At 41.2% G+C, this 26025-nt stretch overlaps 1 protein-coding gene across 5 annotated transcripts in view; it reads right to left on the bottom strand.

Moving 5' to 3' along the window:
• Positions 1-26025, bottom strand: part of arhgap32b (Rho GTPase activating protein 32b) — a 210987-nt gene that overhangs the window by 125829 nt on the left and 59133 nt on the right. For 3 of the 5 annotated variants that reach the window (XM_050035211.1, XM_050035231.1, XM_050035236.1), the window contains exon 2: positions 21503-21817. In XM_050035211.1, coding sequence (XP_049891168.1) covers positions 21503-21597 — 95 coding nt within the window. In that variant the 5' untranslated portion in view covers positions 21598-21817. The remainder of the gene's footprint in view (positions 1-21502; positions 21818-26025) is intronic. The other 2 variants (XM_050035219.1, XM_050035224.1) reach the window with 1 other exon arrangement.

Raw genomic sequence — 26025 nt, 5'->3', positions numbered from 1 at the left:
GTCCGTCACCGCACGCTGTTTGATTGCGTTATCAAAACACGCCGCTATTATTTGGCCTTGCTTTTAACTTATTCCTCCGAATACCGAATGTGTGTTTTTTTGCAATATTCGGCCGAATATATTTGGTGCATCCCTAAATAGGAGCCTTCCCCCACTCCCCCCTCCCCTCACCGCTGCTCTCCTCACTACACTGGCTGCTGCGCTGTGCAAGTGCACAGATGTCTCAGAGCGGTGGTGGTGCATTTGCAAAATAAATGTTTTGAGGGAGCAGCAGCGGCGGCAATAATTTAGCAGAATGTAGCGGGTTAGGGTTAACACTGCCACTGGCAATTTGACCATTTGAGTTGCAGGTGACACCATCAGGTGGCTTGAGTCCAGCTCCGAACAGCCAGGTCACACTGCTGCAACTTTTCTTTGCAACGGTTTTGTCTCGTTGCAAATCTTTGGTCTGAACTGGGCTTCATTTGCCTTTATCCACTTAGTCACTATATCCACATAACTGATGATTATTTATCAAAAATCTCATAAATATTTTGAAAAAGCACCAATAGCCAACCTACAATATCTTCAGAATATGGATATTGAGGTATTTGTTGAAAAAATATTGTGAGGTTTGATTATCTCCATATCACCCAGCCCAGACCAACCCAGTTCAGATTTCACTGCATTAAAGGACAACTTTGGTATTTTTCAACCTGGGCCCTATTTCCCCATGTGTATGTGTGCATATGATTCATAGGTACCACTCGTTCTAAAATTGGTTCAGTATTAAGCCGCGAAACGAGCTAAAACGGTAATGGGGGCAAATGCGTCCCGTATAAAAGTGCTTTTTTTGCCACTGACCGGTTCAGATCACCAGTGTTATCTCTGTAGATAGCATATTGTAGCGGCCCTGGGGCAGTGGTGACTGTGAATGAGTGGAGTCAGCTGTCAGTCAGTGTAGGTCAGTGGCGAGAAAAAAAGCACTTTTATACGGGACGCATTTGCCCCCATTACCATTTTAGCTCGTTTCGCGGCTCAATACTGAACCAATTTTAGAACAAGTGGTACCCATGAATCATACGCACACATACACATGGGGAAATAGAGCCCAGGATGAAAAATACCGAAGTTGTCCTTTAACCCAAATAATCCACTGACTTGATCAAGAAGGCAGAAAATACACAAAAAACACCATTATTGTTATAATCAGAAATTACAAAACACTAAACACTAAACCACTAGCCTTTTCCCAAATGAATCAACAATTAAAGAATGACAGTAAACACGATTCCACACTCAAAGCACACTAAAAGGTAAAACGTAACATAATGCTCAAAAACCTTACCACTATTCTGAAATTATTGTATTCCTGCCCACTGCACCAAATCCTGAACAACATACTGAACACACATGCACACACACTGTGTATGTACAGCCTGATTCCCAATGGATCTCATTAAAACCAGTGAGGCTGAAAAAGATCACTGAAATTCTTTAGAAATGGTGCAGACATTCACAGCTTTGGGACCCAAAAGGTAACATAACCTTGATTAGAAATGACTCAAGAAGAGGTCAGTGGGATAAAATAAGAAAGAGCAAAGAAAGTGCTACAAGTATTGGGAGGTGTACATTCATTAATATGCAAAACACTTTAGAAAATATTATGTTCACTCTTTAAGTCAGTGGCTCCCAACTGGTGCTGAACCCAGTGGCTGGACCAGTTGGGAACCCCTGCTTTAAGTAAAAATCCAATCAAAATCTGAGTATCAAACATTTACTCCCTCTAGTGCTGATGGTGACCTTAAAAAGGCTGTGCTTCGCTCATTTACTTATCTTTGGACTCATGGTGCTAACAATGGAGTCAAATAATCACCCAGATTCAGTTAATGAGCAAACTATCCGATGAGCTTAAACCAGTTTGATTTTATGTAAACTGACTGAACCAGCATTTGTCATTATAACACATTCTGGCAAATTAAAAAGTAGTCCACATCAGCAAACTGTGCTGATGGCATCAATGTGCTACATCCAACTCATATTGCATAAGTAATAAGGCATATGACAACGTGATTAATATATCATGGTTATAAACAGACTAACTGAGTCACATACAGTTTACTGACAGTGTCTGCAATGTGAAGGAGATCAAGTTTCAATAAAGGTGGGAGGGTCAAGAGCGACTCATGCCGTTTTTGGGGGGCGGGGGGGGTTAGTTTTAAGTTCTACAAAGCCTGCAGTGCTGCAGTGGACGAGGAACAGCTGATTCTTGAAGTAGAAATTAGATTATCGGCACAATACCTCCTTATTTCACTACAAAAGACAAAATAAACTGTCAGCTGGCTGGAGGGAGACAACTTTAAATTCTGCAAAAAAGTTTTTAGGCTTCACTGAGGTGGAAAAATTGGTGTATGGATAAAAACGAAATGAAACAAAGTGCACAGGAAACAGGCTTAGAAAATAAAAGTCCTAATATTTGTATAACACTAGTGGATGGAAACAGCCATTAATTCACATTTTCTTGGCTACTGTAACATTCAGGTTGAGTGAGTGTGTTGAGAAAGGTGTGAGAGCAACACAGTGTTGAACAAGGAGAGACACTGGACCTGACTCACTCATATGTGCATAGAAATGTTCCTACTTTGTCCACAAAATAAATGTGCACACAAAATTACTGCAAGATTCTTGACACGTGAACACCAGCCAATTTTGTTGCTGCCATGCCTATGTTAGTGAATCTAAATCATTCTAAACTGACAGGGGCATGCCCGCTATCTATAACCAGCGTACTGCCAGGCCGCCATTTCTCGATATAAGGAAAAATGTCCAAGCTCAGTCTGTTATTTCCCTCTGAAATGTCCCTGTAGCCAGGAAACAGATGGTGGACAGGACTTGAACCCTAAGAAAGAACTCAATGAGAGTGATGTGTCTGATGTAGGGATGTATGATATTGGATTATTTGCCAATATCCAAAATGCCGATATATAACAACTAATTTGGCCTATAACGGATACCGAAATCAATTGATCCGATTTTTTCCCTACCTAATTTGAGTGATCATCAAGTATCTTTTGTAGTGTAATTGAAATCATAATGCATGCATGCTCTTATCTTGATGGCCCACCAGCAGATGAGCACATGACATAGAATGCTTTTCAATGTATGTAATATTCATTCATTGTGCAAAATAAGAAAAAGCATGTTGGCTGATACTGATAGTTCATTTTAAAGCCAATATTGACCCATAACGATGACGTGCCAATATTATTGCGCATCCCTAGTCTGATGACTTAGATACCATCTGGGGAATTGATTTGATCTCATTAAACATGTCAGTCTCTGAAGATGCGCTCTCTCTCCTGAACTCTTGGGGGTAGGGGTGTGCCATATCATCTCGTTCACGAAAATACCAGTAGAATTTTTAATATCATATGAAGAATTAATATCGTGATACTTGCAATATTTAGACTTGTTGATAGTGATGTCATACTGTTACCCATGGCAACAACAAGCATGGCTGAAAGCGAAATGATTTCAGACTCTGCGGTGGTTCCAAAAAGAGGAGCAGCTTCAGTAGTGTGGAATCAACTGTGGCGTCCTGAATGTTTTATGAACAGCCCCAGACTTTTCACTCTCTTTTGGTGACTTAAGGGCACTATGTGTAACAATTTCAGCTGTTTTTTGAGACAAACAAATTTTGCAGTCAAAAGTGTGTCCTAGCACATGTGTATTTACCTCCATCAGCGTATCTAAGTATGTCCGTAAGCTCCGAAATTCTCATTTACATATACATTGCGACCGGTGTCTCATCATGTACGTGCGCCATCTTGAAAATACAGGTACGTACAGGGACATACTTGAGAAATACAGAATCGCCTTTCGCGTTTTCACTTGTCGGTTTCCGGTTTCCGCCTGCAGGTAGAGTGACGAAAAGCAGCAGCAAGCAGGCTAGTCACAAGTGCCGGTACATTTGAAAAAAGGCAAAAAGGAATCGTGATCGGCGATTTCAAAAAACGAGGGTCAACACTGGGGTAGCCTTTCCCAGGTGGAGAGAGCTGCTGAAGGAGAATCACCACTAACAGTTAGCTGTTAGCGGCGCTGTTAGTGCTGTTAGTGGCGTTAGTGGCACTGGTCACTAACAGCTGTTAGCGACGCAGTGTTGCGAGGAAAGGGATGAGGTGTGTGAGGTTGAGCCAACTGTCAATTGTCAAAAGACAAGACGTGATTAGTTTGTTTCGATTTACACCCGCCCCAACAGTCCTACGTTGTAAACACAGCCAGCATGTTGAGGAGGGGGTTTGTCAACTCGCGTCGCGCGAGGAGCCTGAATGAATACTCCATGAAGTATCGGATGACATGGTTTCATCAATGTTACCATAGCTTTTTGGTACACAGCAGCTACCATTGGTACACAGCAGCTACCAATACACGTTTGAAACAGTACCCCATTTTTTTGTATTTGGGAGCTGCTTAAATGTGTAATTTGTGGTAGATTATATATTGTTGAACTATTAATATTGCATACAGAATCTGTATCTCACTCTGAGTTACTGTTGTTTACAAGCTAAAGAAAGTTTTTATTGAAGATTTGAAAGCAAACTGTGAGGTTGACATGTAAAAATATATCTCTTTTTTTTTGCAATTTTATATTCTTGAATTAATAATTTATTTATTTATTTTTTTTTTTACTAATGGGTCATAACATCAAGAATATAGTTTTCGCAAAAATACCCTGAGATATTGTGATATCATTTTTGGGTTATCTCGCCCACGTCTACTTGGAGGTAAATTACAATATTCTATATTAATCTGTTGACTAACAATAAACATTGCCTATGTATGTGGAATTTCAAGGCATCAGAAATTTAAATATTATGTTTTATAAGATGTTTTAAAGAATATATTTTTTCTCAACTCCACCCAAAATAACCTCAGACTCAAAGTTTCTCTTTCTCTCTCTTTGTTTGCTCCATGTTCGCAGATCAACAGGATGCACCTATCCATAGTAATTATCACCTCCTTATATGGTGGTTACTGGCTATTCATGGGCAAGGATGTATGCTAATTGCTGACTAGTGGGAGCACGCTGTCAGTTTACGACTGATTGGCATTCGTGAACATGCACACATGCCAACAATCAAATCTGAGTTTCCCACAGCTTTCATGAATCTGGTCTAAGTTTTAGTACCAATGCTTTTTATGTACAAATCTACTCACAGATTTACTAACATTTCATAAATAAGCCCAACTGTTTGTAATTGACGCCCACTGTCAGCAAGTGTTCAAGGGTCTTGGTGCACACAGAGCAGAAACATTTAGAGAGGGCCAATGAGTAAAACTGAATGAGAGAGGTTATTAGTGTGAGCTAATTTGGATAATAGCAAAAAGAATAAGATATTTACACAAAACAGATTTTTTTTTTTGCTCACACTACATGATTGCTTGATCATTTCTGTATAAAATATAATTGTTGTGCTTGCAAAATATTATTTTACATGTTCTAAATGTCCCACCATGTGTGAAACAGAATTGAGGCACAAATATAATTCCATATTGTCAGTTGTTTTTCCCATAGCGTAAGCAAACCGTCGTCTTCAGCCATGTTGAATCACTGTCTTGTGGTAAGTGATAAGAAATAACTTGAGAAGTCACTGACTGACATCCCACAGCCACAATGACCCTAATGACATGCTTTAAGCACCACTTACCAGGGAAGGCTTGAGAACTACTGAGACAGTGTGAAGCACTTTCAGATGCCAGAGATAAAGGCCAAACTTCAACAGTGCATTTCACCTTCTTGAAGTGTGGTGCACTCCCAGCATTCCCAGCATTCCTTCAGAGGAGGCATGTCAGGAGAAAGGAACTGTTACCTCCAGCACCTGCTCCAAACACTCTTAACAACACAGCAGCCGGAAAACCTTGCTTTAACCTTGTGTCACACAGCACTCCCGCCTGCTTTCAGCCTACCCTCTCTCCTTCAAGAAACCCAGATAAGAGAAACTGTCGGAGAAGCAAGGAGACAGACTTCTGTCAGACTTCCTAAGCTCCACGTCTGCTGAGTCAAAAGTTCCTCTCAACAACTCTGTAAGAAACAACCGAGGGAACCACCCATTTAAAACAAATGTTTCAATCTCAACTCTTTTCCAAACATTTCCATCAACCTCTCAACTTCGTTGTGAACAAGCAACAGCAGCTCTGTTTTTCTCTGAAAAGCCATTAAACACTCTCTGCATTTATCCCCAGCCACCTCTTTCTTGTGTCTCTGTTATTAGGCTGCCATACCACTGAATGCCTGACTCAACATAAGCTCAACCTCACACAGAAATCATGTGGCTTTTATGCACTAATATTTCATCACTACTGCTGCAGCTAGATGCAAACAGGATTTTCCCCTTATAGAACAACAGGTTTGAGATACAAACTAGCTGCCATACCACTGTCACAGGACCTCTGTCTGCAAGATGCTTTGGAGCAGTCACCGGCACCAATATGGTCACTGTCAAAGGAGAATGCTACACCACAGCATTTTTACCTTTGGGCAGAACCAGACTAGCTATTTTTTATGCTAAACTAAGTTAAACTAAGGTAATCTGCTGCTGATTGTAGCTTTATATGTCATGTACAGATATTGGGGTGGTATTGATCCTCTTGTCTAGATCTCAGTAAGAAGGCGAATAAGTGTATTTCCAAAAATGTCAAACTATTCCTGACATTTTCATGAGGTATGTCATACAAAGTTTTTCTGAATGTGTCTTTCTTCCCTGCTCCTTCCAACCCATTTGTTTCCTTTGTTCTCTTGAATGGTTGATGTCCTTTGGGTAACATATATACATACTTATACATATACATACAGATATATATACTGATCAGCCACAACATTTTAAACACTAACAGGTGAACTTTAATAACAATGATCATCTTGTTACAATGCAATGTTCTGCTGGGAAAACATGGGCCCTGACAATCTTGTGGTTTCTGCTTGACATGCACCATCAACCCAAACAGCGTTGCAGACCAATCATCTGCAGCAGGATCCTAATCAGGTGCCTGAACCACCTTAACTGACTTTTTTCAACACAAAGGAGCAGTGGCTACACTCTGACCTCCCTCCATTTGTCCGAGCTCCTTACACTATCTCTGAGGGGGAGCCCAACTAAACCAAAACACATTTCGGCCACTTGTTTCTGCAGTCTCATTCTTTTCACACTTGACTGCAAATCGCCCACCGTGACCTTTGAGATCCTGTCCACGAAGATCACAAACAGAATCAGTGACAAGGGCCAACCTTGGGGAAACCCAACACCCACTGAAAACGTGTTTGACTTCCTGCCGAGATTACAGACACAACTCTCAGTCCATATATACAAGGACCGGGTGGGTTGTAGGGGTTGGAATTGCCAGAGGCAATTCCCCAGGGTGCCCCAGGGTCATAACAACCCACAATGCAATATTATCATGATACTAAGGTCACGATACGATACTATTGTGATATTGCGATATGCTGAGTACTGCTACAAAATATATTACGATACATTGCGATTTATTACCATTTTCCAACTGCAAATGATTTTATTTAAAACTGATGTTGACAGTCTGTTCATCTGACTTCAGTCATTTTTATTGCACCAAAATGTGATGCAAAGCAAACAGACTGACCAACACCGTCATAAAACCTGTCAGAAATGCTGCATACACCTGATGAACTGAAATGTTGGCAGATTTTACACGCTCTGCGAGGCCAGATTAAGTGTGTGAGTGAAACATTTCATATGCAGGTATCCCGCTAACTGAATGGCAACACCATGTTAGAAGCGTTGTCTGTCAAAACCATAATTCCCCCATTCTTGTGCTGCATTTTGCAGGAGGTCTGCAACGTTTGCTACAGTGTGACTTCAATGTACTGCTCTAGTTTGGAGAACGAGAGACAGCAGTCACCAGTTCTCTGTGAGATAATGTGACGTTATAGTCGCACATGAATCCACTGACCTTGAAGTCCAAGCTTCACAAGTTAATGCCACCTTCCTGCTGTACTCAAAGATTCCTCAACTTTATGCTTCACTTCTCTGTAGAGCTTGGGTATGGCTGGGTTGGTGAAAGAAACGTTGGGACGGAGTCACATACCTGGGTTCTAGTGTTTATAGCATGTAAGCCTTTGTTTTTAACAATGCTGTATGAACAGATCTTTGCACATCAGTGCTTGGCCTTCAGCGGCTAACGCTATCTCTGGATGGTGGAGTGTGAGGTGAGCCAGTGGCACCATATAGGGGTGAAAAGTTAGAACAATTCCAAATAGCTAAAAAATTAATATAAAATAATTGATCCATCATCTTTGAGAACATTTTTCTTTTCAAATATAGTAATAAAATTAATGATCTCTGTGTTTTTACTTGTTTTTGGCAGTAAAAGTTAAATATTCTAATTGACCAAAAAGTAAACATCCATATTGACTGACCACCCCTCTGTATCTGCATGAAATGGTTTGGTCCTGCCTTAGCACACTGACGGTGACGGCGCCTAGTAGCAGTCAGCAGTTGCGCTAGAACGCTACAGTCATCATCATGCTAGTACTAAAAGAAAATACGATTTTCAAAAAAGGAAAGAGAGAAAGGAGAGAGAGGAGAGGCAAAAGAAAGGGTGTCAATATGTGACCCAGTTTTTCTCCACGAAAGGTGGGTAGCCTATAGTCTGTGAGTGGTAGAAATGAACCTCTTAGCTTAATGTCCATAGTGAAATACGCTAGCTACAGACTAGTGTTAGCCTACATTTCACTCCTTTTTAACCTACATTTAATCAGTGTAGGTAAATGTTTAGCAGGATATTCATATTAAATCAGCTGTCCCTGCCCATTTTACCAGACTCAACAACAGATGAGTCAGAAGCAGCAGCCCTGTCTCCCCATAACTTTACCCCTCCCCGTCCCAATGAAGAAGATGAGCAACATTGTGTTGAACAACATACAAGTTAGCATCATTGCAGGGAGTCTGTGGGAATTTCTCTCTCTCTTGCTCTTTTTTACCATTACAAAAAAGAAAACAAAATATTTTTTAATGACAGAAATTCTAACAAATTATTTTTCCACATAATGATTATTATGAAACAAAAACAGCCTACAACTGTCTGTACTGGATGCTGGACAACTGGAAACATTAAGTAGCCTAACTCTGCCTGTATTAAAGTTACAGGCAATATTACAATAATCCACATAGATGCTTTCATTTAGATTGAATTATGGCCGTTAAATGACATCCTTAGATACACACTTTATTATTCCCATGAAGGGCAATTTATTTGAGCAGCTTGCACACACACACACACACACACAAACTTGTATCTAATGTATGAAATCTAGTGGTGGTGATAGAGAATGTTAAGAGAATTTTCCATTTGGGGATTTTACAATAGAAATTACATTTAGACTGTAAAAGATGGCCTTTAGCACATTTTTTATGGCAGCTTTTAATCTTGCATCAAATAGTGAATTGCATACTGTATGTAGACTGTTGCATGTACAACTCACTAGCAGTAAATATTGTACTGGTAGTACTGAACTACAAGAAGCAAGACAGTTGTAAGCCTTAAAAGTTAGAGTTATGTAAAGTTTTTCATGGGTCAGTTAGGTCCTAGATATGTGGTGACAACAGCTGCGCAGGGGGGGCCCAATGTGATTTTTTTTCATGGGGCCCAAAATTATTATTATTCTTGCACCAAAAGCTATATTAGAATGTGTGCAAAAACGTCCACTTGACGTCCATGTATGGATAGGGTATTGCCACGCAAAATATCGCAATACTATGCTGTGTCAATTTTTTCCCCCTCCCCTACTGAAAACATGTTTGACTTCCTTCAGAGAATACAGACACAACTCTCACTCCAGATATACAAAGACCGGGTGGCTTGTAGCAACGGCCCTGGAACTCCGTACTCCACAAAACACATGCAGACTGGATGAGGAAACTCCCACAACCCCCACATCCTTGCTAGTCCATTCTAAATACCTTCGGAGCTGGTTGGCAGCTGAGCTACTATGTCCTTTCTATCAGAAGGCGGGTTGAGAAGGCATTTGTAGTGTGTGTGTGTGTGTGTGTGTGTGTGTGTGTGTGTGTGTGTGTGTGTGTGTGTGTTGCTGGTGACAGATCACTGATCTGACAGCCACAAACAAAGAATGAGTCCAGAATGGCAGCTGAAAGCACAAATGATCATAGACAGTCACGTTAGAAGCTTTTATTTGCAACTGACAGTTGACAGTTTAAACCTAATAAACAGCACAAATCTATTTAGGAGGCAAGAACTGAATAAAAAGCAGCCAAAGCGAGGCAACAAGTGCTGCCAGTTTGGGTGGCTGTGATCAGTGTTTATAAGAGCAACTCTTAAGAGCATAGCATGTTTTCTGTACTGGACTGAACACACATGGATACATGCCACTTTTAGAACTGCCAATAATACCCTCCAGAGAATATCATGGCACTGGTCTGATGAAAGAGATATCCAATGAGTGGTGACTAAAGGCTGAGGGCAGCGTAGTGCTTCATCTTCTGCTCCACAAGAATTAAACAGTGTTTTGGTTTAGTTGTGATTGTTTTTTGTAGTAATTTATCTCTCTCTTTGAATTGGCTGTCTAAAGAATGACGCTATTAAAAGTTTTAAGTGTGATTGTGCTGAAATAAATCATCTGTAATAAATCAATTATGTCAAGTCTGTTTTGTGGTAATTCTTTTCACATACCATTTACCCCATTTCTTTGTGTGTTTTAGAAATATGAGCAGCAAAATGATGCAAGATAAGTTCACCTGTGTTGATTCTGCATACTAATTAAATAATTATCAGCATGAAACTTCAAACTATGCTGAATGATTTAATTAGAGTCGGACTCTGTATCCTCAGACAATATTTGAGTTTTTGTCCCATAAAATGAATATGATTTAATTCAAAAGAGTCACAACATTTCTTAACAGAAACATAAAATCAGATGTATCACCCAAATTTAAAAATGATTCATTTATTCAGGTTTATTTAAGTTTTAGCCCAAATGTGCCAATAATTTGAAGACGAGCTACATTGCTGCTGTATGGAGCAGCAGTTTGCTGCAGGTCTGATGGTGCTGACTGAAATTCTCTCATAAAGGACTAAACAGCCTTCTGGGTGCTGTTTTAACTCAAATCATGTATATTCTTCTTAAAAACATCAACATATGCTCATTGCAGTGTAGCAATGCCTATTTTCAGCTACAGTATAAAACATTGGAGAGAAAGAGACAAAAGTTTAATAACTAGTGCTGAACAATTAGTCTTTTTTTTTTAACAAAATCACAATTTGAAAGAGCGCAATTTACAAATTGCAATAGTTGCAATTTTAATTAGAACTTGCATAATTAGGTGTCTTAACAAGTTGTAGCAAGTAACAGTTTAAGCTGACAACCACTGATTTCACTGGCTGTAATGACTACTGTCGCTGGTAAATTTCCTGAAGCTAATTAACATTACTTCTGTGAGTTGAACGAATGACAAAAAAAAACTGTTGCCCAGTTATTATCCTTAGTCTGCATGCCGTTGTCTGTTGGTCAAAGATGATTTTGTGGTAGCAGAAATGCATCTCTGTATTATTTTTGATTTTTGAAGAAATAAGGATCTGACTAGGTTTTTTGCTGCTCATAACAGGGTGAGTGATAAGTCTTTTTTCACATCATCATAATCATAATCATCTCGTGTCAGTTCCAGACAGACCATTCTGTAGTTGAGTGAAAAAAATGACTGACGGCTGGTAAAGAGAGTTTTCAAACTTGTCCAGTTAAAGCAACTCTTACCTTTCTTGCATTTCACACAGCACTTAGAAAAAATTTGAACATCCACAACTCCCGCCTCCTTCCACAGTCCCATCCCCCTCCTCCTGCAACTCCCCCTCCCTCCAAAGACCTACTCCCCCCTCCTCCATTACATCCTCATTACGTCTATGATAGACGTAGGTGTTGGCAAGGTAACAATAGATGCACTGAAGAGGAGAGCAAGTGTTGGCAAGGTAACAATAGATGCACTGAAGAGGAGAGCAAGTGTAATGTTACATCAAGACAGTCAAATGCAACCCCGGAGTTTTAAAACTCAACTGGAGTCAGTGATGACTGATGAGTTTTAGAATAAGGTTACAGTGCTTACGTTAGATAGTAGCGTTAACGTTATTAGTAAGTGGAAAGGCACACGGAAGATAACGTTAATGTTTCAGAGGCTATGCTACAGTAGGCTAACGTTAGCCATTAGCAACTGGATGCTGTGTTGTAATATAACGTTTTATGTTATATTAGAAGCAATCCAAACATAACGTTACCTGTCCTGCACAGTCAAACGCAACCCCGGAGTTTTGAAACTCAGTGATGACTGATGAGTTTTTTAATATAAATGTAAATGCTAATGTTAGATAGTACTGGTGACTGGCAACAAACAAGGAAGATAATACTGAGGCTCAGGCAACGTTAGGCTACAGTAGACTAACCGTTAGCAACTGGATGCTGTGTTGTCATATATAATGTTATAACCTACGGTACATTAGAGGCAAACTAAAAACACCTGTCCAGCAGAAACTCTGCGACCATCTCTTCTTTTTTTATCTCAGGATGAAGCTGCATCACTCTGGGAGGGAGGTTATGTGAGCGGTTACGTCAGTCAGGCCTCCACGTGGGGAAGACAGACAGGACGCTCGGCCAATCAGATGGTACAATTATGAGTTTTTATCTCTGGTGGAATTCACTTACATTTTAGTGTGCCATCAGCTTATTAATAGCATTTTAACCTAAACAAAAAAAAAGCGTAAAATTTCCTGAAAGGTAAGTGTCGCTGTAAACAACATCAAAATACTGTTTTAATCTTATCACCTATTAATTGATACTGAAGTGAGAACAAAAACCTATTTTTGTATTTCAGAATAAAACAAATAAAAAATATGTGCAGTTTATGACTAATATTTTGACATCTAAATCACTATTATCAAGCCGCAATTCCTTCTTTTTTGAAAGTCAATGACACAAGTTGAACCTATGACCCCATTGTCATATTCGTCACCAACGTGGAGGTTCAAGGCACCCAAGGAGAGTCCTTTTGAGGTTTTATAGTGGTGGAAGGAGCATGCTAAAATGTTTGTTTCCTAACCTGGCAGCAATTGCGCAGAATGTATTTGTCATCCCTGCACAGAGCACAGCTAGTGAAAAGAGACTTTTCCTCTGCTGTGTTTATAATTAAAGAACGGAGAACTAAGCTTCATGTGAGTGACTGTAGCCTGTGTGTGTGTTTAATCACGGGTGCAGGTGGGGTCATGAGACTTTTATTAACAGGTGGAGCTTTGACTTTGACATAATGACGGGTAATGGGTCAGTTCTGGCACTGAGCTTAACGGGTAAAGGTGGGTGCGGGTTTTCAAAAATGGACCTGTGCAGGACTCTGGTCAGTCCTGTTAGCTTGTGAAGCTAAAATTAGCTTATGCAGCTACACAGCAGAGCAGTCAGCAACAGGTATTTGGTGTTTGATATTAAAGCATTGTCCAATGTAACTTATAACTGACTGACTGGTTCAAACAAATCGTGAATCGTGATTTGTTGTGGAAAAAAATCTGAGATTTTTTTTTAGGCCATATCGCCCAGCCCTAATTACAGCTGATAAGAAAAAAAAGCAGTAAAGTCACATTTTAACCAAACACTTTCACCATAGTACCATTGGAATCGTACATAACCCATAGGGACATGTACCTAAAGCGTAGCCCTTTTTTGCGTTTTCCCCACAGACAGTACTCCATCCAACGCTCACTTCTCTTTGGCAAAAATGTCGGGCTCACAACATTTTCAGCCCCCCAAAAACAGATAAGGCTAGAGTGTTTAGATCAGAGTGGTGGTGTGTCGCGCTGCAAGAGCGCACATGAACGACACTGCCACTTTTTTTCTCCAACTGAGGAAATACAGGGTTCCCCCACATTCTCAAAGATAGAAGTTCAAACCTTTTCCATGACTTTTCAAGGACCCGTAATAAAATTTCCGAGACAACTCACAACATATAACATAAACACTAGTACACTTTACTCAAAATGTTAATTATTGCATAAAAATGAATCAGCAACCTTTTCCAATCTCTAATAGTGTGTTCTTTTCATAATTAAATACTTCAAACTATGTGCTCAGTCATACAAGCACTCCTGGTATATCATTCTGGCACTGACTTTTACGCGTGAGGGATAACAGAAATGATCATACTATCAGTACATTCTCAAATCATTTGATTATAAACTCACTTCTGGATGCAAATGTGATACACAATGCTACAACATACAAATGAAGGTATATGCTTTTTAAGCCTTGGAATTAAGGCTGTGCAATCAATCGTCTGGTGATCGCGATTGCGATTTTGAGGTCAAACAATTTCAAAATTAATGAAATCGAGGGTAAACAATTTTTAGTCACGCCTGGAGATGTTATCTTGTCTTCTACGGAAGCCACGCATGCGGAATACCACCCCCTCCCCTCCTTTCCTCTATTCACTCCACGAGCCAGTCAAGTAGATGAACTACGAACAATGCGAGGGGTAGGTGATTGCGCAAGATTTCAAAAGCAGTGTGCGGAAAATGGCAGAGGGAGAGCGAGAGAGGTTGGTCTGTGTGTGTGTGTGTGTGTGTGTGTGTATGTGTGTGGGGCCAAATTCGAACGTGCGTGATACAGAGAACAGAGGAGAATTGAAAACACGCGACCATGTAGAGACAGAAATGACATGCCGTCGTGTAAACAATATAAGTCATCACGTGTGCCACATAATCGTTTGCATAATCGTGATTTCAATTTTGACCAAAATAATCGTGATTATGATTTTTTGCATAATCAAGCAGCCCTACTTGGAATTGGACATAGAAGGTTAGCTACAGATTACAATTAATTTTATTACACACAAAATTCCACAACTTAACAAAAACTCATAATGACCTTCAGTAATTCAATGATTTTTCCAGGCCTGGAAATGAGATTGTGAAATTCCATGTCTCTTCCAGGTTTTCATGACCATGGGAACCCTGGAAATAGAATATCTGCAGTTTGCATAAACTGGTTGAAATTGAAATAGTTTTTTTCAAGCGCTTGAATCATTACTGAAGTGTATGTCATCCAAGAGAGCCTATTAAAATTAATTAAGCAGTCAAAGTTGTCATATTGACATTTAAGGTGTGTTGAGTGACTCACAACATCAGTTCATGCACTGAGTAATATGTAGGTCTGTGACTGTATGTATTTTTTCTCACAGCTGTGACAGAGTGACGTATCACCGCAGTATGCCGGTGATACGTCAACGCCCCCACTAGCTAGAAACACTGGACTGCAGTGTTTCTAGCTACACCTTTTAGTCTCACATCAGTTAGTATGTTTACATGCCATTAGAGAAAATTGATTTATTGTGTTAGTCTGACTTAAAACGGACTTTTAAAATACATGTAAACATGTTAGTCCGACTGAAATAGTACCAAACTGAATTTCTTAAAGTTGAACTAACACACCCAGATAATGGGACTGGGAGTCAAATTCCTCATGCATGTATAAAGTCAATCGGACCCAAACTGGCCTAGGCATTCTGTGCATGCTCCACAGTTTCTGCCCCAGGCTTTGTCCCAGAGGTTGAATAGCATTTAAAATGAAACAGAAGGAGAAGCTGCTAACAACATGGCGAAATCTACATCCAGAGCTGTGTATTTATGGACGTATGAGGAGACACGGTTCATGCTGTGTCAGCTGAAAGAGTTAAATATTTCAAAATACATGGATCAACAAATTGAATTGAACTGAAGTGGACTGCGTGGTGGAAACGAGGCTTAGACATTTTTCCTCAAATTGTACCCAAATATAGAACAAGTTGAGACAGTCTGAGTAAATAAGATATGACTCATCATTGTAGCCTGCCCTGAGTAAATAAATCAAAAAGTCATATCTACAGTAGACCCTGCACACACTTCATTTCCTCTGTGAATGAAAAGCACTGGAAAGCAACAAGCAGCAATAAATACAGAGAGAAGCAAAACAGGGAGGAAGTGATTAGTAGGCAATGCACGGGATTTCAACCTTATGCATGTTCTGGATCTCATCCACTGGTTGGAAGTCTCTCCAGTCGGCCAACAGTTTATCCCACTGAGGCACTTTATCTGTCCTGCATATGGTGTAGCAGACAAGACAGGAGTCAATTGTCTATCTCTTGTTTCTATTAGGTTCTGTTATCCAGATATTTACACCAGTAATTTAATGATGAGGTATCATCCTACAGGAGAACTCTGCCCAAGCAATCTGATCCGGCATCTTGTTGTGTTCCAGTAAAAACCAGCCGTGCTAAATTAAAATATGCCTTCATATCCCATACATATTCCTCCGCTGTTGATATAAAGTTACAGAAACACCTGCACATTTCCATAGTCACTGCGTGTAAAAAACACGAACGAGCTGTATGCAGAGGCAATCTAATTGTTCTCTCTTGCACAAATGCAGAGCACATGGTAGTACTAATACTAATGTTACGAATACATACCAATATTAACTGTGGAGGTCACTCTTCATAAAAGCTTCTGTTTGTAATCTAAATGTTGAACTCACATTACAAGGTACATAAAATAATTTATTTTGCTTGCTTCAAAAAATTTCAGTTTCACAAACTGAATGAGCTGCAGCTCCGACTGTAAATCAAGGTTACTGTGTTAACTTCATGTCTGAAAGAAACAACCCAGTCCCAAATTATCAACTCCATGTAGTTACTACTTGAGGATACAAAGAGCTGCACTTCACTGTGTGGAAAACACTGTATAAATCCTTGTGTAACTCTGTCATAAAGACAAAATGACACAAAAATCATCTACTGCTGATGCTACAAAAACTATTATATATTTAGCCTCCTTTAAAAGTTTTAACATTTAAGGTGGTGACTTTAAAACTTAAATTTTTCCTCTATGTGATAGCAAAATCTGTAGAGCTCAAAGTGACAATGAACAACGATATCAGTGGAGTACTAAAGAGGATTTTGCAGCAGTAGCATCCTGTCTTAGACACTCCCCACCTCACATCTTTTAATCGCCACACCTCTGCTTTGTAATGCAGACTTTCTGTTTGTAAACTTGTAATCTCAAAACCCTGATGACATCACTATGACATCAACAGGGTTATTTTCTCAGACTTGAGAAGGTCCTCCAGAGTCACAGATGACATTACACGACTGTTTGCACATGCTGAGAAGGACAAACCATTACAAACAAACTGGGTACATTTGAACATGAACACTAATTTTCCTCTATTATTCAGAATATGGCAATGTTCTGAATTTGATACATGTCACGTACACAGCATATTCATTTGATTTTTCCAAATTAAGCCTTTTTCAAAATATTGCATTTTCTGATTAAGACGTGGGATATGCTGATATAATTTGTGTTTTGAGAGAATATTTTGAGCGTGTATACATCACAATTGGAATATGCATCTCAGTTTGGGTTTTTACTGCAACTTGCGACACAGAGCTTCTTGCCTGTTTGTGGTTAGCTCTGTGGGTTGTTACACTGTACACAAATCAACTCACCAACAGTTTGCAGGGCTGGGATAGAGATTTATGCCAAAAAGAAAAGCCAACATTACTGGTCAGTAGGGCTGTCAAAAGCACCATGAAATTGAGTTTGAATATTCTCAAATTAATTTAGTAGAGTTCAAATAATATTCGAATTTATTATTATTATTATTATTATTATTATTATTTTATTTTACTTTATTTTTTTTTACAAAAAAAACGCAAAAAAATAAGATGCTTATTGCTGGCACAATCTGAACGTGACACTCGGATGAAAACACCTGTTCTAACCTCACTGAAGTGCCAGGTATGATCAACTTCTGCCTCGCTATCTGAGCAATGTTTGGATACTTCAGTGCGTAGTTTTCCACCTCAAGAGTGGATCCTGGTCGGCTCGTAGTGGTGTCTCATTCTGATAACGTTTCATCTCTTCTTCAAAAACGGTAGGCAGGGAGGCAGCAGGTGCAACACTCTCCCTGCATGTCTCCCCGAACAGGTCACACATCGCGGACAGCGCAGTGGGTCGTGTTGGCGCAGCGGGCTCCTCCGTCGGCGCCTCTCCCTCCGTCCCTGCGTCCCTCTCTGGCCCGGCTTGTGAACGGGATTCGCCGTGATATACAACATTATTAATAGTATCAATTAATTATTAATGATATTCAAATTATCAAATTTAGGTTCGAACTTATAAAAAAAAAAAATATTTGAATATATTTCAAACTTCAAATTTTTTTTGACAGCCCTACTGGTAAGAAGGAGAAACACACCTACTTTTTAACATTATGAAAGCCTTGGATATCAACAGGTTTTTGGGATATGTGCTATTGCTTTAAGGTGGTTAAAGCAATAGCCCTTTTTACACAGAAATGGCACTACAGGGCTGCTTATTAAGTCCCTTCTTTACGCTGCATTTGCATTTTTACACAAAAAAAAACAAAAACAAGGGTGGCATCATACTACTCCAGTGTGTGATTTTAGACAGCATTTTGGCATCGCAGAAGCAACAGACACATGACAGGCATGACATGTAACACAACAGCATCAGCCTCTTGTGTGATATGTAACATATGGGTCGGCAACGCTTTATGAACAATAACAATGGCATTAACGGGACAATAAAAATCATTTACTGTCTGTTATGTGGCAGCTAATCTCGTCCTGTGCTCAGAAGGTAAGGAGATCCCAAATCTCATTGTTTTCTCAATTTGTGGACATTTACGGCCACTGTTCTTCTTCCTTGAGACAGCTCGCACATGTCATCAAAACGTCCCACCTGTACCACTCGTGATCCCATCCTGCTGGCTGTCCCTTTAATACAGAAGTCGTTTTGGCACTGTTACTACCTCTGATGCTAGCTTAAAGGCGAGACAACTCTGTGTCCCCATTCCGCGATTTAACCTTTTAAACAGAACGGTGAGGCAGAATAATGGCGTGAAATTACAGCCTTGAACAGGCAGTGTAAAAGCAGCTAATAAAAGAGGGAGGCCGTGTTCACATGGTCCAACATATCCCCCTGTAAAACTGTAAAAAAAAAATATATTATTTTGATGCAAAAGAGCAAAATGACAAGCAGCTCCAGCAGCTCCACTTTTCTATATTTTGACGTGATAAACGACATGTTGCGACAGGTTAATCAGAGCATGCAGGGCTGCATGCAAACAGGAGTATTAGTGGAATATTCACTCTCATTAGCCATGGAAACATATTGTCTTTTTTAGAATGAGTGCAAAAAAAAAGAATATTTTGTATATGTAAACATGGTCAGAATGGCTTGAAAAACAATGTAGTGACAAAAAGACAGACATAATTCAGCTAGTAGTCCAAAGACTTTTACCTAAAGTAAAAGGAAAAAGCACAACTTGCTTAATTTACTGAAAACAACACATTACTTATGTTAAACCGACTGTCTGTACAAGCAGATGGAATGCTGCACCCCTCACAGCCTGTGCGCACCTTAAACCAGCAGCCTCATGATCTATTTTGCTTCAGATTCATGAGAGCTTGGTTGCTGGCGTGGGCCACCTCCTGCAGAGTATGGTTCTGTTGTCTGCTCATCTGTCTGACTGGATTAAAGAATTACAACAGTTTTAAAGCATTTTCATTTTCTTTCTCTGTGTCACCTCCTGGGGGCCTCATGTCCCCAATCTGCCCTCCTCAGTCCTGCCTGCTGATCCTCTGATCCACCCCTGTCCACCAGGACTCACCAGACAACTTTTGCAATGCACTAGCCCCAGCCAAACGCCCTCCCTGTCGTCTCTGATAAAAGAAATATTCTGCTGCAATGGGCGACAGACTGAGCACACACGCCCTCGTATATATTCTGTACATGACATCAGGTAGAAGCTATTCAGCAGAAGTGAAACATTTCTTTCCCCTTTTCTATTTCATTTCCCTCTTCACCTCTTCATCTCTTTTCGACCGCTTTCTTTTTTTCTCCTTTCTCTTCTTTTCACTCACTCACTCACTCACTCTCAGTAGTAACGTTGGACCGCTGTCTAATGTATGCTAAGCTGCTGCTGCCATGGTAACCCCAGTGCAGGATTTAGACCCAGTTCAGGAGCTGGTGGGGGGGGGGGCAACTGTAATCCCCACCAACCTCCAAAAAAGATAATGTACAGCAGCACACATTTTCAAAAACAGACAGATGTACACAAGTGTATAGCCAGTGTAGCCAGTGACACACACACGCACCATTAATCCAGCAATTGGAACAAACCCACATCGTGCTGCCTTTGCAATAATGTGAGGGAGAGAAGCCATTGGCTACCTGGTGGCATGGGAACAGTTGTACGTGTGGATGTATATTTCAGTGTGTTTCAGAGAAGGCTGGTGGAGTCAGATTGTGAGTGGTGACTAACAGAAATAGTAAGGAAATAACTAAATGAGTCACAGCCTTAATTTCCATCTCTGATTGTACAATGTGTCAAAGGAGATCCCTGGGACGTGTTGGAGATTAGTTATACCTCAGAGAGTGTAACAACTGTAATGTAGAGGAGATAAGTGATATCCTCACAGCACCTGATAGCTGATGCGGGAGCTGGCTGTGCACGAGGGGAAACATGGCGAGAAGCACCAACAACAAGGACTAATGGCTGTTTGTTGTGTGTGTGTCTATCGCCTGCACGTGGGACAGCAATGTTTGTCCTAAAACATCCCTGTGAAGCATGCATGTATATTGGATACAAGTCCAAATTTGTTTTGTGAATGTACATGCTTGAGGGTGTGTGTGTGTGTGTGTGTGTGTGTGTGTGTGTGTGTGTGTGTGTGTGTGTGTGTGTGTGTTTGGCCCCTCGGTGGAGGCAGCGGTGCTTGGAGCTGGGAGTTGACTGGCTCCGTCAGTAAGAAATCTGAATGAGGGGTTTCCAGCGGTGACGGATGGTAATGGCTGTCGCCCAGTTGCTATGGGCTGGTGGGGTGTGGGTGGGGGTTAAATAGGGGGTGGGGTGGTGACTGTGCAAACTCACCCTATCGGCTCAGCTACAGCACTCAGGCACGTCTACTGATGCCTCCCCCTCCTTCCCTGCATGCGCATACCCTGGTGTCATTTCTCCTTGAGGCATAGAGAAAGCCAAGTAACCCCCCCCCTTCTATCATCAACACATACTCCAGCACATGCACGCACACATGCACACTCTACACCGGCACTGCTGCAAGCATAAAGCAGGTTCTCCAACTGTCAAAACCTGAGCATTTGCCTCACATACAGTGAGAGTAATGATACACAGAAGACACCCACATGCACAGAGAATACAAGAAAACAGGCGAACACACACACAGATTCATACACACATCCACTCACATTCACACAAACTGCATGCCCCCTACTCTGACTATAAACAAACTGGCATGCTCACCAAACCACAACCTGAGGTGTGGTCCTTCTCTCCACAAACACACACTCTTTCCCCTCTCTTCACTCTGCCGGAAAACGGGGCAGTCCGTTCCTAAGGGTGTGCACCAGCCTCATCCTTTGCTCTTACCTGTCCAAGATGTCATGGCTGGACGTGGCTGTGGCTCCCAGCAGTCCTAGTGCTGCACTCCCCACCGCTGCGGCAGCCCCGCTGCCTGCCTCCATGATACTGACTCACTGCAATGAGCAGCCTGCCAGAGAAGCAGAGAGGGAGGGGAGAGGAGGGGAAGGGAGGGAGGGAGGGAGGGAGAGAGGGAGGGGAGGAGGATGTGAAGAGGTAGATCAGGAGGGAGAAATAGGAATGAGATAAAAGAAATCACATGTAGAAGCAAGAAGGAGAATGACGGGTAGAAAAAAGTGGAGAATAATGAGAGAGGAGACAGGTCTGTGAAAATTGTATGGTGAAAAGAGAAAATGATCGGGGAGATTGACATGGGAGCAGGATAAGAGAGCACAGGTAGAGAAAAATCATTAATTGTGTAGTCTGTAGATCAAATAAGTCATGCTGATGAAGCTTTGCAGAGCAGGATTTCACCTTAGCGTAAACACATGGAGATTCTGGCACACACACTCCTGTGTGAATTAACAGTCAAACACCAACATTGGATATCCTGTAGTGACTGCACTCTCTGAAGTCTCTATTTCAACCCACAATATCAATGGCCAGATCAATTTTTTTCCCAGCCAATCCGTTTAATTTAAAATGCATTTTTTTCCTATCTCCAACAGCACTATGTCCAGGCGCAGCTTTCATACAAAAATGTGCGTGCATGTGGTTCATGCATGTTCTGCAGCAGAACATGCATGAACCACACAGAATAAAGAACAGTGCAAAATCGAATGTCAAACACAAGTACTAACATAAAAGTAAAACAAGTATTCCCTTCAAGCACAAGCATGCAACTGCAGTGAGGTGTGCAAAATGAATGTAATTGTATGTTACAAGTTAAAAAGATGTATTGCACTGTGCCACAAGTAAGACAGTATGTAACTGCAGTGTAATTGTAAGTCTAGTTAGCAAGTCCAGTAAGCCCCAGGCCTCTCAGTCCACTAATGTCCACTCTGCAACACAGCGAGGATGAGTTCAACCGTTTTATGGCCGCCAGCAGGAATGATCTCCTCAGCAGCTCGATGGAACACTTTGGGGATGGAAATCTTGGGCTGTATACTCTTCCCTTCTCAACAAGCATGTCAGGGATAGGGTGGGAGATATTCAGGATGCTAACTAACTTGGACAGCATCCTCGTCTCCATCGCCTCCTCCAGAGAGTCCAGCTCAACTCCTACTCCAATCACTAAGCCAAGATTTCTTTTTAGCCCTAACACTGCGTCCCCAGCACACAGCAGTGTAGAGGACAGCGCTGGCCATCACAGATTGGTAGAACATCTGCAACATCTTGTTAAAGCCTCAGAAGGAAGTAGAGCCAGCTCTGGCCTTTTCTTGTACAGGGCCTCTGTGGTCCCAGTCCTCTCCAGCCTGTCATCCAGCCGTGCACTCATACCCATTTGCCACCACAATTAGTGTGTATACAGGGGTTTTTTAAACACTGGAGAGTCTGCTTAAAATCAGCTATAGAGTCCTTCCCCATTGCCAGGAGACCAGAGCTGTGCATATGGCTCTGCAGCAGAAGAGCACGCTTCCCTTTTTTTTTAGTGGTGTGTGACATTCAATGTCATCAAACAAAAAACAGGTTAGTCAACAGCAGAAAGCAGCATGGAGGCCAGTGGAAATTCAGGTGGTTACTTCTTTTTCATATCACTTACTTATTCAGTCTTCCTCTCTCTCTCTCAAACTCCATGAAGACTACTTTGGAACAATGTTTGAGAGCTGCTTGGACAGAGACAGATGGTGTTTTGTGGTGGTGTGTCATTGCGTCTTGCTGGCAAAGGGGCCAAAATTTGTGTGCTCACCCAGATGTTGTATTTCCATCACTTCCGATCTGAGGTGGAGCCGACAAATACCCGACTACTTAAGTAGTCATTTCTCCAGGTGTGAATTTCAACTGTTCCCATTACAAACAAAAGTCAGACTTTAGCTGGTGTTAGTGGGGGGTTTTTGCAGTAGGATAGGGGCTGCAGAGATATTCATTGGACTGAACCACCTCAATGACAATTTTCCAAAGCCCAAAGTGTCATTAGCCCTTCTGACACAGAGACTGCACTTTAGGGCTGCTACAAAGTCCCTTCTTTCTTCACACGCCTTTGCATTTTGTCACAGAACCAAAGATGGCAGCATCATGATGCTCCAGTGTGTTATTTGGACAGTATGCCGGCATCGCTAAAGCAAAAAAGGTAGTAGTTACACGTAGTTAAAATGTCACAACCATCTCATCCATAATCCCGTCCTGCCAGCTGTCCCTTTTACATCAACATCATTTCGGCACTGTTACTACCTCCTATGCCAACTCAAAGGCTGAACAACTCTATCCGCCATTCTGAAATTGTACCTTTTATGAAGAACAGCAAAGCACCATAACTGTGTGAAATTCCAGCCTTGAAGAGGCAGTGTAAAAGGGACTATTCTCATGTTTGAAAAACATTTTTTTTATTTTTCATTTTTATAAAAAAAATAAAAATAAAGAAAGTTATCAAAGTTTCTGCTGATTATTCATGATATAAACTCGTGTTTTCAGCTCTTGAGTGCATGTTTACCTGCTTAAAAAAGTTCTTAAGTAATTTAGAGTTTTCTCCCAGACTCTGGTATAAATCAGTTAACACAAGAGGAGATTTCAACCAACTGGGTGACCAGCTATTATCACTCATTATGTTATTATTCATCATCAGTCTTTGTATGCACACTACTTTTCACACAGTCTGTGCATTGCTATCTGTTGTTTAAGACTGTGATTAAGGTTAGTTTGGGACTATCAAGAGTGCTCATCTCCTACCCACTGAATCGTCGATGGACCCATAATCACAGCAGAGAACGCCCTCTTGGGTATTACTGCTATAATATGACCCACCACATGACAACCTCCCAATCAAATCCAAATGTGACGTTGTCAGCAGACGAAAATAGATGACAGGAACACAGCAGGAATGACCCAATAAAACAGGGGAGGAGAGAAAGGTCCATACAGCCTGTTTTTCTGTGGCAGTCAATGGTTATGCACTGTAATCCCAGGAGGATGACGCCAAGAGGAGAGAGATGGAAGGAAGGTGGGAGGGGGCGCAGGAGGAGAAAGCGTGGGAGGAAAGGATCCTCACAGGCCGCACTGAAGCAGCTGGTTCTACATCTGACAAAGACTTGCTGGGCATACGTAATCCCAGGGGCTCTGTTTGCTGTGCAGTTTAGACGAAACACCATATACATACTATCTGTAACAGATGCCGTCAATAAAAAATATCCATTCTAAAAGCTGACCCTTTTTTTCTTTTACTTTAACAGGAATTCCTCTAAAATGCTGAAGTTTAATAAACATTTGTCATTCTAAGAGATTCAGGGATATCTGTTCTAAAAATAAGAAGGCGACAGTATGAATCATGACTGACTAAGCCTCCCTCTGGACCAATAAGAAACTAATGCGCCACCTTGTATTGACCTGTGATTGTCCATGGAATAAGAACATTCTAACGACCTGGCTGCCTGTGAGTCTGGGTGGAAAGATTATCAACTCCTGTGGTTCTGTAGGTGCTCATCAAGTTCAGCTATTTAAACCAACCATCGACTGTTATGTACAAGTGAGTGGTGTGACATGAGCACGAAGGCAGAGTAAGCTGTGGACACAGGATGTTAAAATTCACATCATGTCCTGGGCTACTGTAAACTCCTGCTTTTTAATCAGCCATAAACAGCTCCCAAGTCACACAGGAAGGACATGAGCTGGAGCCATCTGACATTAAGTGAATGTTTTTGTGTGGTATATGTGCATATGCTGTAGGTGTGGAAACAAACATCTCTGTTATTATTGTGTGTAGAGGGAATTAAATGTGTGCATTAATGTAGAGAGGAAGTGAGTTTGTGTATGCCAGGCAGGCAGGGCAAAGCAGGCTGAGCTTCCCACAAGTACCTGATGCAGCAGAAAAGCCATAAAATGGCCGACCTTGAGAGAGGACAGAGCCTGAGTTTCGAGGAGATATGAGATTAAAAAGCGAGGCTGAACAGTCTCTACACAGAAAACATCACCAGGATGGCAGCATTACTGATGGCAAAGTTCTTATTAGAATCTAAGCGCATGTCTTACCACAGGTTTGAGTCAGGAAGTGTTAAACTTGTCCTACTTAACAGCGTATGATGCAGCCATTATAAGTTTATTACAGCCTAACGCTAAGCTTTATATAGCTCAACACTTAATACTTTAGTGGGCAGCAGTAGCTCAGTTCCAGGGGACTTGGCTTGGGAACAGAAGGGTCATTGATTGAAGTCACCCGTACAGACCAATAATAGAGTGTGGACTGGCAGCTGGAGAGGTGCCAGGCTCCTTCCTCAGCATTGCTGAAGTACCCATGAGCAAAGCACTGAACACCCAAACTGCTCCAAGGGCACCATACTATGGCTGACCCTGTGCTATGAACCCTTCAGAATGCATGTATGTGATGTGTGTAAAAGGAGGGATGTGAATAAATAATTTTCACCTGTCTTGTGTGAATCTGC

Source organism: Epinephelus moara, chromosome 3 (assembly GCF_006386435.1).
Source record: "Epinephelus moara isolate mb chromosome 3, YSFRI_EMoa_1.0, whole genome shotgun sequence".
Taxonomy (NCBI): Eukaryota; Metazoa; Chordata; class Actinopteri; order Perciformes; family Serranidae; genus Epinephelus; species Epinephelus moara.
The sequence above is the reverse complement of the archived record's forward strand: the minus strand, read 5'-3'. Positions and strand labels throughout refer to the sequence as shown.